The 16,182-nt window shown below is 45.2% G+C and overlaps 1 protein-coding gene across 2 annotated transcripts in view; it reads left to right on the top strand.

Annotated features, from left to right (window-relative positions):
• KCNQ3 (potassium voltage-gated channel subfamily Q member 3) overlaps positions 1-16,182 on the top strand; it is a 360,565-nt gene that overhangs the window by 298,524 nt on the left and 45,859 nt on the right. For both annotated transcript variants that reach the window (XM_031013871.3, XM_055349232.2), the window contains exons 4-8: positions 2,579-2,751; positions 7,305-7,460; positions 8,554-8,664; positions 10,209-10,304; positions 12,470-12,564. In XM_031013871.3, coding sequence (XP_030869731.3) covers positions 2,579-2,751; positions 7,305-7,460; positions 8,554-8,664; positions 10,209-10,304; positions 12,470-12,564 — 631 coding nt within the window. The remainder of the gene's footprint in view (positions 1-2,578; positions 2,752-7,304; positions 7,461-8,553; positions 8,665-10,208; positions 10,305-12,469; positions 12,565-16,182) is intronic.

Below are 16,182 nucleotides of genomic sequence, written 5' to 3'. Positions count from 1 at the left end.
TGTGTGTGTGTGTGTGTGTGCGCGCGCGCACAATATTGGAGGACTTTTTTAATGATTTTTTCATATTTCTTTCTTCTCTCTTCCTTTGCCCTCTTTCAGTATCTAATCCCCACTTTTCTTTCTTTCCTCTCTCTTTTTCTTCCCTCCAAGTTTTTTGCAAGTGTAGCACAATTAAGCAGACTTATTTTTCTTCTTTGCGTGACCTATCCAAGGCTGACCAGAAGTTCTGAGTGTGTGGGTGGTAGTTTTATGATGGATTGTGCCCACATTCAAAGAGACTCCTTCTCAGTTTGAGAACATCCCGACAATGGGAGCCCAGACCCCTGCTGGACAGGTGCATCCCCCATGGGGAAGTATCCACTATTTTAAGATCAGCTGCGGTCACAGAGCTCTAGGTCCCCCTCCACCCTCCCCGGCGAGATGAGGCTGGGCCTCAGCATCACACGGTCCTTACTTAGTGTTGCCGTGTTTTCCACTGTACTCATATCCAATTCTTCCACAATGTTGCCCTATGGGAAAGAGGATGGTTATCACGCTCATGAACATGATGGCTTTCATATTCAAGGCAGCCTCGGACCCTGCCATTTTGAGTGAAGATGGGTCAGAACTGCCTCATGGAGCGTCTTAGACCGTAGTGTTTACTACACATTTTGGTGTTCTTTTGTTTTCTCTGCAAGCATTATAGATAGATAGGTTTGCACAGATAATCTGAGAAGCCTGGCAAATGATGCAGATGTATCAGTATCGGTTTGACCCCCAGGTTTTTCCAAAGGCTAGGTACACCTGGAGGACACTTTAATAAGGTAGGAAAGGCATCAGCTTTTTGTTTTTTTGTTTTTTATGTTTTTTTTTTTTTTGAGACAGAGTCTCACTCTGTCGCCCAGGTTGGAGTGCAGTGGCACGATCTCGGCTCACTGCAAGCTCCACCTCCTGGGTTCACACCATTCTCCTGCCTCAGCCTCCCAAGTAGCTGGGACCACAGGCACCCACCACCGTGCCCGGCTAATTTTTTTTTTGTATTTTTAGTAGAGACATGTTATCCAGGATGGTCTCGATCTCCTGACCTCGTGATCTGCCCGCCTCGGCCTCCCAAAGTGCTGGGATTACAGGCATGAGACACTGCGCCTGGCCGGCATCAGCTTTTTTGGCAAATGTGCCTTGATATGAGTTGAGGAGTTTATTCCAAGCTGAGAGACCAGAACACACAAAGATATGGAGATGTGTGCTCAATGAACTACACAGGCTTCTGGCAGATTCCCAGGAGCCAGAACACAGAGGGCTTTGCAGAGCTTGAACTTTTCCCAGTGGACAAATATTTCCTTAAGTGTGTTCCTTGGAACCGTTGGAGCCCTTGCAAAAAATAGTTCCATGGTCAAAATATTTTGAGAAAGACTATTCTTCACTTGTATAGTTGAGAACCACAGTGTATATCTGCAGATTAAAGACTCTGAGAAGCCCTGCAAACCCCATGAATATGTACAATTATTATGTTTCAATAAAAAAATTAGTGACACTGAAAATAAATAACACTAATAATTTTGTAAAACCCATTTAATGGAGGTTTTCCCCAAATTTACTTGGCCATATGGTCTTTTTCACTTGGTAACTCTCTGCAGGAAAGTGGGGTGATAATTGATATGGGAATTGACTACAAGGAAATAGAAAACAGATCAGTTCCTCCCTCTTCCATACTAGAGGATTTGATGTCAGGAGCCTGCTTAACCATCTCTGAAGTGTCTCATCCCCTTTTTCCATCTCTGAAATGTCTGTAGTGGACATTCTCATGCCATCTCCTGATACCAGCATCCCACGTCATGGGTGGGCCTTACTTCTTTCCAAAATCTACCCCAAGGCCTTCTCTCAAGCTTAGGGAGATCACTAGGCCAGTGTAGCTCAGATGTGTGGGGGCATTGACAATGCTAGGGATGACCTTCAACCAGCAGGAGGCAAGAAACAGATGTCCCAGCCTCCCATTTTTCAGATGAATAATCTTGGGAAGTCTGTCTACAGCTCAAAGGACTCAACAGTGGCCTTGATAACACCCCCTAACATTGTTTTTTTTTTTTTTTTTTTACATTCTCTCTCTCCTTCTGCCGTCAATTCTGCTTCCTAACATCATCTTCCAATAAATTACTTGAACCCAAGTTCCTACCTCAGGTGATGCTTTTAGGAGAAACACATATGGAAACAGTGTCTGAGTGTCAGGCTTTACCTCCATAGGCTGAGCAGCTGCAGCTGTCCTCTGGGCCCCAGAGTGAATCTCAAGGACCACACTGCTAGGGTCCTTGGTAAATTGCTGCTCTGGAGCCAGCATTAAAGTGTGGTAGGCCTATGCTACTTCTGGCCAGGTGGCCTTGGAAAGTCACTCAGGCTCAGAGCTTCAGTTTCCTCATCAGTCATGGGAGAATAATCCCACTTACCATGTGTTGTTGGTGGCAAGATTCAACAGCAGTGCTCAGATTGTCCCACTGCTTGGCACATGCTGATCTGCCAGCAAACAGCACCTATGATGATGCCATTGCTTTCGCATGACCTTCCTTTCCCTCTTCCCTCCCACTCTGTCTGTCCTCTCTCCCAGACATCTTTGTGCTGATTGCCTCTGTGCCAGTGGTTGCTGTGGGAAACCAAGGCAATGTTCTGGCCACCTCCCTGCGAAGCCTGCGCTTCCTGCAGATCCTGCGCATGCTGCGGATGGACCGGAGAGGCGGCACCTGGAAGCTTCTGGGCTCAGCCATCTGTGCCCACAGCAAAGTAAGTGTGGTGGAGAAACTACAGGACCACATGGGCTTCCCACCCACCTATGCCCTTCCATGACATCCCTTCCTTTACAGTGTCCCCAGAAGGCAGTCATTCTGCCACCCTTGATGATAACGACAAAGAGGAAGAGGAGGAGGAGAAACAGGAAGTGGCGGGGCTGGGGTAGGGGCAGGAGCAGGTGTGGTTCAGGGAGCAGGAACAGGTGGAACTGAGCTTAGGTATTGGCTCCACCATACGCAAAAGACTTTGGCCAAGTTGCTCAGCCCTCTTTGGCCCTCAGTTTTCTCACTTTTAAAATAGGAATGGTAATGCCTATTCCTTCAGATTTTTGAGAGGATGGAATGAGCTCATTCAAGGCCACATGCAGTGGGAGAAGAAGGCTTGGGAATCACACAGGTTGGTTTGAATCTGAACTCTGCCTCTGTGACGTTGAGAATTTTTTGTGTCTTGGTTTCTGCATTTATAAAATTAGAATAATAATGCACTGACTTCATAGGGTTAGATGAAGATGAAATGAGTTGATATGTGAAGAGCACTTAGAAGGTACCAAGCTCATAGAGATTGTTCAGTTGCAATTATTATGTAAAGCCCAAAGCACAGTGCCTACAACTTAGTGCTTGACAAGGACTAGCTCATCCCATGAATCAGGCACTATTGCCACTCCATTACACTGATAAGAAAGAAAACACAGAAAGACGAAGTACCCGCTCAAGGTCACACAGTGGGATACAAACCCTGGCATTCCAGTTCTAGGGTTTGTGTCCAGTGGTTTGCTGCTGGTTTGCTGGGGTGGTGGTGCTCACCTCCCCCAGGTAGATCAGAATCCAGGAGGGGTGGAACTCAGTCCATTCCTTTTCCAGAGTCCCATGTGGCTGAGCAGGTATGGAACCCAAGCAGCCAGAATCCAGTTCATGTGGATTCATGGTACTGCCTGTGTTTCTTTCCTATTCCTAACCCAGGTCTTTGAGAGCACTTTGTTTTAATCTAGCTGCTTTAGCTGGATTCTGGAGGAATGAAGGAAAACCCCTGTGTCTCAGCTCAGGCAGAAAAAAAATCCCGAGAAGAGAAATCAGGAGAAATCCCTGGGATGGATGTTCTTTGGGGGTACAAAGCCAGGCTTACCTTGTTTCCCAAGAGAGTATCTTTTTGCACCCACCCTGGTAGGCATAATAGATGCTGTTGTTGTCCCACCTAGGTCTCTTTTAATAGGAACCCTATGACCATTTCCTCAATAATTACATGGAAATGTGTCACATACACTGAAATCCCTTTCTTGGGTTCTGTTTCTGGAGAGCTGGACCTGAGGCAGTGAGCCCTGGGCAATTTGACATTAAGGAGCTTAGAGTTTTCCTTATGCGTGTTAACGTGACCATGCCACCTGTAGCTGGACAGCTCCAGAACATACCTACACAACCCCTGGTTCTCTATCTCAAGGATGCACCTAGATGCGTTGAAGGGGTAGTGGTTTCCTATGAGATTGCATCTTGGAGTAGAATATGAGCTTGAGAGTCAGACAGCAACTTGGCTCAAAATTCAGCTCTGCCACCTTCCAGCCAGAAGGCCTTAAAGATGTCATTCTATTTTAATGAGCCTCCTCAATGGTAAAAATGTGAATCCTCCTGGGTGCTCATGCGAGAAAATGTGCATTTAAGTGCCTGGTAAGTCATAGGTGCTCATTAATAGTAATGTTTTTTATTCTGAATATGCTGTTCCTCACACACCATACACATAAGCATAGACATAAAGTGGAATGAAAGCATAAAATACCTGGGAATCTTTCAGCTTAGAATGCAATTTCTTGCCATTTGTGTTTTATTTTTTGTCTGTGCTACTTCTGGCTGCAGAATCAGTGAGGTCAGAGCATCCTTTACAGGCCGCTTTCTTCCTCCTGACCTTCTATTTTATCTTTTATCAAAGGACACGTTAATAAAACCCCTATGGGTTCAGCCATAACCTGTATCCATGGAGCTGAGTTGATTCACAGTTCTGGTCAACACTGGTGCTAAAAAATTGCTGGTTTAGGCCCTTGTCCTGTGTTCCTATAGACTATAATAGATCCCCAGTGCCTGCTGGCTTTTGCCATGTAATTACCAGAGACCATTGGAAGTTTGTGATATAATTCCTCAGTATATATGGATTTGCATAACAGCCAGACCCCAGTGAGGCAGAGACTGTTTCCCAGGGGTGGGAATGGGCTCTGGAGCAGAGCTCTCTGCACATAGACTTAGATTTACGGGCTGTTGTTAGACTCCAAAGTACATGTTGTGAGTCCTCCCGAAAGCTGTGCTACCAGAGCTGGGAGGAAGCTCTTCCCCAAGGAAATCACCAAGAGTACTGGCAAATGGACATTTAACAATTCATTTCTTCATTCATTTGTTCATTGTACTCTGGGCCGGGTACTATGGCTAACTCTTCTGGGCACTCAAAGATCAAGTGTGGGAGGCTCTGTTGCACAGGGTTAAACTTTCACAGTTAATGCTTTCACTAGTTAGGATAGGTCAGGTTCTCCTCCCAAAATAAATGAGCCCTAGAGCTCCCACGACCCAGCACAAAAACCTAGACGTCTTCTGGCTTACAGTGTATCTATCCGATGTGTGCTGGGCGGGCCCCTTTCATCTTGAATTATGAGGACTTGAGTCACCAAGGCAGGGGAAAGGAACCTGGAGAATCCTGCAGAATGGATTTAAGGGACAAGGAGGGATTCACTCCCATCACTTTTCCATATTGGCTGGACCCCATTCCCTTAGCCTCAACTTGACTGCAGGGGAGCCTCAGCAGGTAGAGGAGCTACCTGTTGGGGAACCGTCACAGGTTCTGCCACAGAGCTGCTAACAAAAAATGTATAAAGTCAGAATTATTTGGAATAACTGCAAAGTAAATGACTCCAAAGTACAGAATTAGGACCCATTTTCACTCCTTATTGGTGACTGTTATACCATCTCTTATTAATCCAGAACAGTCAGTTTTTATGTGCACACAGAAACAGACAATGATTTCTTTGGTTAAGTGCCAGATGAAACTTCTGACTTGCATTTGGGGGCCAGAGAGTATGAAAAAACATATAAGCACTAGGACCACACTCCATAGGCAAGAGGCTTATGCCCAGGCAGTCACTGGGTAAGGACTAGTCCATGTACGTTTCTGTCCTCAAATTCCCTGCAGCACAGAACCTCGCTCACCAAAGAGAATGGCTGGCTGGGTTGCCTGTATTATCTAAGTGAACCCCTCTGCTATAGACCAAACTCACACCCGTACAATGTGTATGTGATGCTGTGGGCAAGGCCAGAGCATAATAGCAAATGAGCATAATAAAATGTTGGAGGCTTGGAGAAGTATGTTTAGAAAATGGGGAGGGAATAAAGGAACCACAGCTGAACTCTATCTTTCATTGGGGGAGCAAACATCTAGAAAAATTTCATAGTGGAGGTGACATGGGTCTGAAGATGACTCCATGCTCTTTGGTTGGTCCCAGTGTGGGAGGGCTATTCAGACTGCAGGACCCATGTGAGCCAAGTCCTGCAGGGAGGCAGGAAGCAACCCTGTCAGGAAGATTCTATTGGCCCAGAAGGACCAGCTGACTGGCCGCAGATGGTCAGATACAGGAAGGATATCAATGTGAACAACTTTGTTCTCTGAGATGACTCAGCAAGAATGACAGACAGTCTTAAATCTCCAGATTGTGTTCACCAATAACCTTGCCTTTCTTCCTGCCCAACCTACTATGATAAATCTTGAAACTGGAATAGAATGAGAGAAAGAGAGAAAGTTGGAGCTGGAAGGAGCATTAGGTCTTGTCTCCATTAGGGGTTTTGAAACTTCAGTGAAGTTTCCATCCATACCATCCTGACTATTACTTAACACTTTTCATTAAATCACCTTACTCTTGTTTACTTAATCATATGTCCTAGTCTATTATATGATAATGTCCATGAAATTACAGGCTTGATACCTTCTTTTGCATAGGCTCTAAATCAATATTTAATGTAAAGCTGCATTTCACCAGTGGTACACAAAACGATTTCAGGAACTCTGTGGCTCTGTCCCTTCATTTAAAAAATGAAGATCCTGAGATTTGGGAGAAGAGGAGAATTTGCCCAAGGCCACACCATAAACTGGTGTCAGGGCTGGGTCTCTGGACAGAGACCCTGCTTTCCTGGTTGTACCGAGCTTTCTCCTTGCTCTACGCACTCCTGCATAGACCCAAGTCTCCTGAGTCCTGAGCCTTGTGTTAGAAGAAGCAGCCACTTCCTCCTGCCTTCTTGCCTTCCTCTGAAGCCTCTTGAGCTGTGATATTGAAGTGGCCCTAAGCTAGAAATCTTCCTCTCCTCCTGGAGCCATACACTTGTTCTGTTAATTAATGATGAAATAACTACCATGTTAATGATCCCATTTTACAGTGATGGAGGATGAAGATCAGAGAAGGTGAGTGATTTGACCACAGTCACAGAGCTGGTAAACTTGGACTCTAACTCTGGTGTGTCTGGCTCCAGCATCCACTCAACGACTCCCCAGTGACCACTTTTCATGTCCACTGTTCATTCTTTCAGGAACTCATCACGGCCTGGTACATCGGTTTCCTGACACTCATCCTTTCTTCATTTCTTGTCTACCTGGTTGAGAAAGACGTCCCAGAGGTGGATGCACAAGGAGAGGAGATGAAAGAGGAGTTTGAGACCTATGCAGATGCCCTGTGGTGGGGCCTGGTGAGTCACTACCTTGGAGGCCAACTCTGTGAGATTGACTGTCAAGAGTCAGAGAGAGGTGGAGGGCATCACATGAGCATGTTCAGCCAGGCAGCTGCATTCTGCAGTCAGAGGTAAGCTCTAGACCTCTTTCAGCTCAGAACCTGCTGACAGAAGACCCTCCTTCAAGGTGGGCACTTGGAATTGACTTTTCTCTGGCGTTTATAAGAAGCCAGGGCTTGGAACAGCCTGGTTGCATGGTCGTTTATGGACTTAGCCTTATTAGTCATAGGCTATTTTCAGCCAAGCCATGCATGTGCAAACAAACCCAGTGACAGATACACATGTGTGCTCACACAACCCTACACCCACAAGGACACACAGTACTAAAGCTGGCATTCACTGAAGGCTTTCTTTGCTCCAGAGCATCTCTCTGGGTGCTTTACTTTCACTAACCTACTTTAAACTCAAACAACTTCTATCATTAGCTCTTTTTAAAAGTAGGGAAACTGAAGCATGAAGAAGTTAAGTAACTTCAAGGTCTTTCAGCCAGTAAGTGGCTAACCTGGGATTTGAAGTCAGATAGTTAGGCTCCAGAGGCCACACTGTCAACTGCTCTGATAATCCTGCCTTTCACATGCAGATACACATGCATAAGTACATGTATACTGATAACATAAACATGTAAACACACATAAGAATATACTAAACACACCAGAACAGATACATGCACAGACATTAGACATACACACATATATATACAATACATACAAATATACTCACAAGCACACATATATTCACAAACATAGCTATAAATAAAATCACAAATTCACAAATATACACACACATGAATGCTCATGTACATACACATTTGCAAATGTTGAAATATTTGTTGACTGATTGACTAAGGTAGGAAACCCTTAACTTATCAACAAGTCTCAAGGCATCCATGTAAGTTACTAGGTACTTGGTGTCTTTTCTCCTAAGCGAACCTTGTTATGAATGGGAGCATTGCCCAAGCTGATGGGGAGAGGCTTACAGGTGGAGCTCAGTTAACATGTTCCTGATATTCCTCTCCATGTGGTACTCCATGTCTGAACTCTTCTCTCTTCAGATCACACTGGCCACCATTGGCTATGGAGACAAGACACCCAAAACGTGGGAAGGCCGTCTGATTGCTGCCACCTTTTCCTTAATTGGCGTCTCCTTTTTTGCCCTTCCAGCGGTAAGTACCTTTGATATATGACATCCCCAATGTGACATGCAGGACCCCTTACCGCCTGGTGCCAGCTCAACTTTCCAGTCTCATCTTCTATCCTCTTATACCCTACCAACTCCCTAGCCATTCCCTTAAGCATGATGATCCTGCGTTTTTGCCACGGGCCCTGCTGCTTTCCTTTGCCAAAGATTTCTTCACACATCAACTCCTCTTTCAATGCTGCCTTCTTTAGGCTGAGTTAGTCGCTCTGGGCATAACTCTGGGAATAATTCTGTAAAGGAGTTTCTGGCCCTATGCTAGGATTACACATTTCTAGATCTGCCTTCCCCAGAGGACTGTGAATTCCTTGGGTTCTGGGATTATATTTTTCATTCATGCATTCCCAGTGCCTTGCACAGAGCAGGTCCTTCATTTATGTGAGTTCCCTTCTCTTGTCCTGTTACTTACTGGCTTATGTAAAAAATACATGTCTCTCAAGAATAAGCCTTGACCTATGATAGAGTAACTTCCCCAACGCCCAGTGTCCAGATATGTAATAATAATGAAAGCAGATTGCATTTGTTGAACTCACTGTGTGCCTGAATCATGCCAAATGCTTTACCCACATCATTTCATTTAACCTTCATGGCAACATTATGGGTCGGGTGCTGTTTTTATCTCAATTTTTTAAATGTGAAACCCGAGACTTAATTGGGTTAGTAAATTTTGTACAGCCACAAGGCTACTGGGTTGTAGAGCCAGGAATCCAAGTCCACTGGTTCTAAAACCTGGCTCTTAATCATGAAGCTTGAAAAAAACTTTTAAGTAACAATCTCCCTGCCACCCACTTCCTCTTCCATTCTTTCATTGGCGATGTTCTTTCTCTATTTGCAGCCCTACCTTGTCGGTTTTTTTCCTAAGCTATTTGACCTTGAGCAAATGACCTTCTTAAATCTCAGTTTTCTCATTGATGAGTCAGGGCCATAGGAATGTTACAAGATCTTCACGTTCTCTTTCAGCTTGGAAAGTGTGTGTTTCTGGCCACGTAATCCACTGGCAAGTCTGACCTGAAAATCAAAACAGATCCCAATTCTGGGAAGTTCCGGCTATAGTCAAAGTATCACGTGGCAGTTCAAGCAGCTAAAATATTTTAAAAACTCAGTTAACATTACTGGGCATCTATTTTGTGCAGTACCCCTTACTGGCAGTTTATAAAGATTATCTCACTTTTTTCTAATCATGCATTAGGTATTATTATCCCACATCCCTATAGAAAAAACCAATATGCAACAGGGCTAAGGGGCTTGCCCAGGCCCTCACACCTGGAAAGTGGCAGTGTCAGAATTGGAACCCAGGTCTTCCTGACTTCAAGGCTCATTTCACTTAACCAAGCTCCCTACTCTCTTCAGGAGAAGGAAGGGCTCTTTCCCCCTTCCCTCCTTTGTACAATGTTGTCACTGCAAGGACTTGAAGTGCAATTGAGCCCTACAGTCTCCATTACCCTGGCAATGAAGCGGGAATGCTGGGACAGTCTAGCTGGGGGCTGACTGCCTGCCTGCCTCTCCCTCCAGGGCATCCTGGGGTCCGGGCTGGCCCTCAAGGTGCAGGAGCAACACCGTCAGAAGCACTTTGAGAAAAGGAGGAAGCCAGCTGCTGAGCTCATTCAGGTCTGTCTGCCTGGGAATGAACTGGAATGGGATTAAGATCCATGCATATGTACATACGTGTGTGTGTGTGTGTGTGTGTGTGTGTGCATGTGTGCACATGTGGAGGGGACATACTCATGAACTGGGACAGGACCCAGGATTCCATGTGTGTCTGTGTGTCTTGTGTGTCTGTGTGTGTGTGTGTGTGTGTGTGTGTGTATTAATGTGCCTAGGCAGGAGCAGGCCTGCTTGCACATGCTTACTTGTGGATGGCTATGGGAGTTTCCATGGGTATCTATTTCACCTGTTCTTCTGTGTACTGAAGGTGACAATCCTGTCACTCTCTCATTCAGTTTCTAAGCCAAGCAAGAAATAGACACAGAACTCAAGGATCAACCTATCAGCTTTTTTTTGATACGGTGGTTTTTTGAGTTTTTTTTGAGACTCTTTTGTCCAGGCTGGAGTGTAGGGTGCGATCATAGCTCACTGCAGCCTCCATCTCCCAGGCTCAAGCAATCCTCCCACCTCAGCCTCCGGAGTAGTTGGGACTACAGGCATGCACCACCACATGTACCACCATGTACACCACTAGACCTGGTTAATTTTTAAAAATTTTTTTTTGTAGAGATGAGGTCTTACTATGTTGCCCAGGCTGGTCTCAAACTCCTGCACTCAAGCCATCCTCCTGCTTTGGCCTCCCAGAGTTCTGAGATTATAGGCATGAGTTGTGGCACGTGGCCTCAGCTTTTTTACTGATGGTGTGTTGGAGATGAGAATTTGGCTTGGACCTGAGGCTGTACTAGGCTTTCTTCTCCTTCTACTTCCCCTCAGATTTGACCTAGGGACCCATAGGGAAGAGTCAGCCTAAAGTCCAGATACTTAGCCAATCAGCTACAAGGAGAACAGTCTCTGTCACATCTGCCAAGCAGAGAGCCCATAAGCCAAGAGAGAAAGAGATGCCTTACATGTGCAAAATATTAAACACTTTTCCCATTTGTGCTGCCCAGTAGACAACCATGGACCAGAGGATGTTGGACATGCACCTGCCAGCCTTCCATCTCCATCACTAGCTTCACATGGGCTGGGGGTTGCAGGGAGCAGTGAAAGGTGATGAGAGAGGCAGAAGTGTTGCCTCTTATATTTCAGAGGGAGTTCCTGCTTTGTTTTAATGGGTTATTGGAGGATGAGGGCACAGTGAATAGGAAAGCAGAGTGTCCTATCTACAGCTGCCTGTGTGCGAGGGCATGGCCACCCACTGGTGAGCTTTCTCCAGTTGTAGTGAGTGTCTCTGTGGGTCTGTGTGCCTGACTCTAGATGGTGCGTGATGTCATCCCGCATATTGTGGTTCCTAGGCCTGTCCCAGTTTCCAAGAGCCTGACCCATTAACTCCCCACACCCCAAACTATCAGAGAATCCTAGAGATTCTAGGATATTTGTGTCAAAACCTCATCTGGTAGGCTCTCTCTTGCACCCAGAAATGGTACAAAAGACTCTGTTCTCCTATATATTTGACTGAGAAGTCTCAGGGAATCTTCTGGAAAGAGTGGCACTTGTTTCTGTTTATTTTTAAGTATTTTATTGTTTACTTTTTTTTGAGACGGGGTCTTTTACTCTACAACCCAGGTTGGAGTGCAGTGGTGCGATCACGGCTCACTGCAGCCTCGACCTCCTGGGCTCAATTTATCCTCCCACTTCAGCCTCCCAGGTAGCTGGAACTGCAGGCACGTGCCACCAAGCCCAGCTTTGTTCTTTTTTTTTTTTTTTTTGTAGAGATGAAGTTTCATTATATTGCCCAGGCTGGTCTCCAACTCTTGGCCTCAAGTGATCCTCCCACCTTGGTCTCCCAAAGTGCTGGGATTACAGGCGTGAGCCATAGCACCGGCCTTTAGTACTTGTTCCTTTCAGGGATTTAATGCCTACCACTCTCTTCTCTCCCTCCACTCCAGTTCATCTCTCCATTCCCCCACTCACCACAACACCAATTATAGCTCCAAGATAGTCAAGGAAGTTTTTCTTCCCAAAGTAGCTTCAAAAAGCCAAGAATCTCGGTTTTTCTGAATGTTGGCTCAATGCACATTCAAATTCTTAGGAGTCCAGGGCTTAAACATTGTTTTGTTTGTGTGGGATTCTGTGCAAAAGTTTCAGGTGGTGCCCACTCATTGTTGCCCCTCTTTTCTGCCCCTCAGGCTGCCTGGAGGTATTATGCTACCAACCCCAACAGAATTGACCTGGTGGCGACATGGAGATTTTATGAATCAGTCGTCTCTTTTCCTTTCTTCAGGCAAGTGGGGACTCACCTGAATGCTCAGGGCGTGACCAGCCATCTCTCCTAAAGTCTGTATTCGTGTCTGTGGCCTCACGGGTCCCTGGAGAACACTCTTCAGGGCAATGTTCCCCAATTTGGGCTGCACACTAGAATTATCTGGTAGCTTAAACAGTTCTGGCTGGGCGCGGTGGCTCACGCCCATAATCCCAGCACTTTGGGAGGCTGAGGCGGGTGGATCACCTGAGGTCAGGAGTTCCATACCAGCCTGGCCAACATGGTGAAATCCCATTTCTACTAAAAATGCAAAAATTAGCCGGGCGTGGTGGTGCGTGCCCGTAATCCCAGCTACTCAGGAGGCTGAGGCAGGAGAATTGCTTGAACCCAGGAAATGGAGGTTTCTGTGACCAGAGATTGTGCCACAGCACTTCAGCCTGGGCAACACAGTGAGCGTGAGACCCTTTCTCAAAAAATTAAAAATAAAAATAAAAATAAAGAAAAAAAATCTGATGCCTAGGCCACACCTCAAGCTAATTAAGTCAGAATCCCTAGGGCTGGGGCCCCAGCATCAGTATATTTGATGCTCCCCAGGTGATTCCTCTGTGCAGCCAGGGCTTCCCAGTTAGCCAGCATGGAGTAGCATGGAGTGGCTGATAAGGAGAGGTTCGATCAATGTGTGAGCAGTATCAGTGGGTTGAGGAAGTGGGCAGCCCACACAATGAGCCACCCTGAAATCTTGGATGTTCCTCCAACCTGGGCATGGCCTGCACCTACAGACTACTCTGGACTCCAGGAAAGGAAATGCAGAAGAGGACAGCAGGAAGAGTCCTCTGGCCACCCAGAGATGCTGTTTCGTGTTCTCAGGGGTGGGAGATTGAACTAAAGATCTCAGAGAAAAATAAGAACCTTTTTCTATGGTTATGGAAAAGGGACGGGGAAATTAATATGCATTGGATGTCAACTATGCTCTAGGCATTCGAGTTCATATTTCATTTATTCCCCACAGGTACCCTATAAAATAAGTCAGAAGATTTGAGGTGCATCAGACTTAATGGGGGTATTGTGCAAAGGTAGATCTGGCCTCCACTTTCAGCAATTATGGAGGTGTGATGGTAAATGCATCCTGAACAGGAGCCCCTGGGGTGGGGCTGAGCCAGTGGCCCAGAGTCCACACCTGGAGCCAGGCTGAATGGTTTGTACTCCCAGGCTACTTTCAGAGAAGCTAGTAGAGTCAGGCTCTGACACTTTGAACCAATGTCAGCTACATCTGGAGGCCTTCAAAGCCCATGATCTTTTCACTACTTGAGCTTCTGTAACAGACTGTTTTTTTTTGTTTTTGATACCAGGGACCTGAGCTCAGATTGTTAAGTGTGTGGGTAGTGTGCTGGACTCCTAGAACCCTTGACTTGGAAAGAAACATAGATGGACAGTTAGCCTCATAGTTGGGGCTAGAACCTGCCTCAAAGCAAGTTTCTGTCATTGTGTCTACAGGTTCAGTGGACCCTCATATAACCCAATGCTACTAGATAGGGGGCTCTCTCTGTGCCCAGCCACAACTCCTCTGCAAACACACACACACACACACACACACACACACACACACACACACACACATTCATTATCCTCAATTTCTCTTTCTACTCCCATCTCCAGATTATGGAAACAGAAGAGAATTGCAACTCATTTTCCAGCATAAAACCTTCCAGTCGGTGACCATGACAAAGTAAAGAAAGTCCAAAACCTGACCATGACCTCCAGGACCCTGAAAGATTGGGCCCCTGATCACCACCGCCACACACCTCCTATCTTGCTTTCACCCCTCAAAAGGTTCTGGTGGCAGGTGCCACTTTCTGTTCAGGGCACTCAGGGTACTCCGTCCACTAATATTTTTGATCCCCTTGTATGTGTTAATCACTGGGACAACCGTGGAGGGTCACGGGTGACTTGCAGAGGAATCTAACTTTGATCCTGAAGGCAATGAGAAGCTAGATGAGCCAGAGAATGACATCAGTAGATCTACTTTTCAGGAAGATGATAGCAAAGAGCGTGGAGGATGGATCTATGGACTCAAGTCAACGCAAGAAGATCAGCTAGCAAATATTGCAGGGTTCAGAGTAAGAGGAAATGAGGGCCTAGACGAAGGTAAAAGCAGTTCGAAGGGAGAGTAGAAGGAGGACCTGAAAGAGAACAGGCAAAAGGGACCCATGACTGGTGGGAGAGTTACAGGGGTCAGAGGAAGCAAGTCTTCAATAAAAGAATGGGAAAGTTTGGGTATACTTACTTGTAACTAGACTTACTTGCTCAGAACATGACTTACATGTTTCCATTTGATTCTAAAATGCTATCCCTGTTATAATCATTGAGGATTTGGGATAGCATAAAGCAGAGTCTTCTTAGAATGGGCAGATGACTTCCCCTTAAGAGACCACAGTGACCTTGAACTCAAACAAGAACACTTTGGATGCAGAACCAAGACAATTTCCGTTTGGTATGCATCCCAAGGTGTTGGCAATGGGCCCATTCTTTTGGGTTGATGTATTATAAATAAGGCATTGTCCTAGCTGTCAGAGACTTGGAGGAATACATTGTGCTGCAGACAGCTGCTGTGATATGAGAATGGTTTTTAAACTAAGAGAATATATTTCTTTCTTTTTTCAAGGACGAAAATATAATGTCCCTAGAGAAATTCATTTAGCAACCATTCTGAAGCAAGGCAGTCCCTTGGGAAAAGAATGTCCCTGAATTCCAACCCACTCTGTATGTTAATGGCAAAGAAGTAGCTGACAACACACTGGTGTTTTCTTACCTACCTCCTAAAGGTTTTCTTGTCTTTTGTTTATGCTTGTTTTAATAACAACTTTTTTGAGATACATTTCAAAACTCACAAGAGGATTTTACATACCATAAAAGGTACCCTTTTAAAGTGAACAGTTCAGTGGTTTTGAGTATATTCACAAAGTGGGGTATCAATCACCACTATCTAATTCTAGAACAATTTTATTATCCCAGGAAGAAATTCTGTCCCAATGAGCAGATACTCCTGGTTCCCTCTTCTCCTCAGCCCCTGCAATCACTATCTACTTTCTGTCTTTATTTCACCTATCCTGAACATTTCATAGTATAATGAAATCATATAATATATTGTCTTTCTTTTATGCATGGTTTCTTTCACTTTGTATAATGTTTTCAAGTTTCATTTGTGTTGTAGCGCCTATCAGAACCTTTTTCCTTTTTATAGCCAAATAATATTTGATTATATATACCACATTGTGTTTAATGATTCATCAGGTGTTGGAAATTTGGGTTGTTTCCACTTTTTGGCTTTTGTGAATAATGCTGCTATGAACATTCACATACACATTCTATGGACATATGTTTTCAGCTCTCTTGGGTATATGCCTAGGAGTAGGATTGGTAAGTCTATGTTTAACTTCCTGAGGAACTGCCAGACTGTTTTCCATAGTGGCTGCACCATTTTAGATTCCTGCCAAAGGTTTGGAAGGATGAAGTTGCATAGCCCATCTGCAACATGATGCCATATCACAAATTTCAGCTTAGTGTAGTTCTTTGTTAATTTGCAAGTATCTGTGTTTTGGGGGCTAGCAGTGATGGATGACAGTGGTCTGTTCTTATTTT

The sequence above is a fragment of the Gorilla gorilla genome, chromosome 7, assembly GCF_029281585.2.
Source record: "Gorilla gorilla gorilla isolate KB3781 chromosome 7, NHGRI_mGorGor1-v2.1_pri, whole genome shotgun sequence".
Lineage (NCBI taxonomy): Eukaryota > Metazoa > Chordata > Mammalia > Primates > Hominidae > Gorilla > Gorilla gorilla.
The sequence above is the reverse complement of the archived record's forward strand: the minus strand, read 5'-3'. Positions and strand labels throughout refer to the sequence as shown.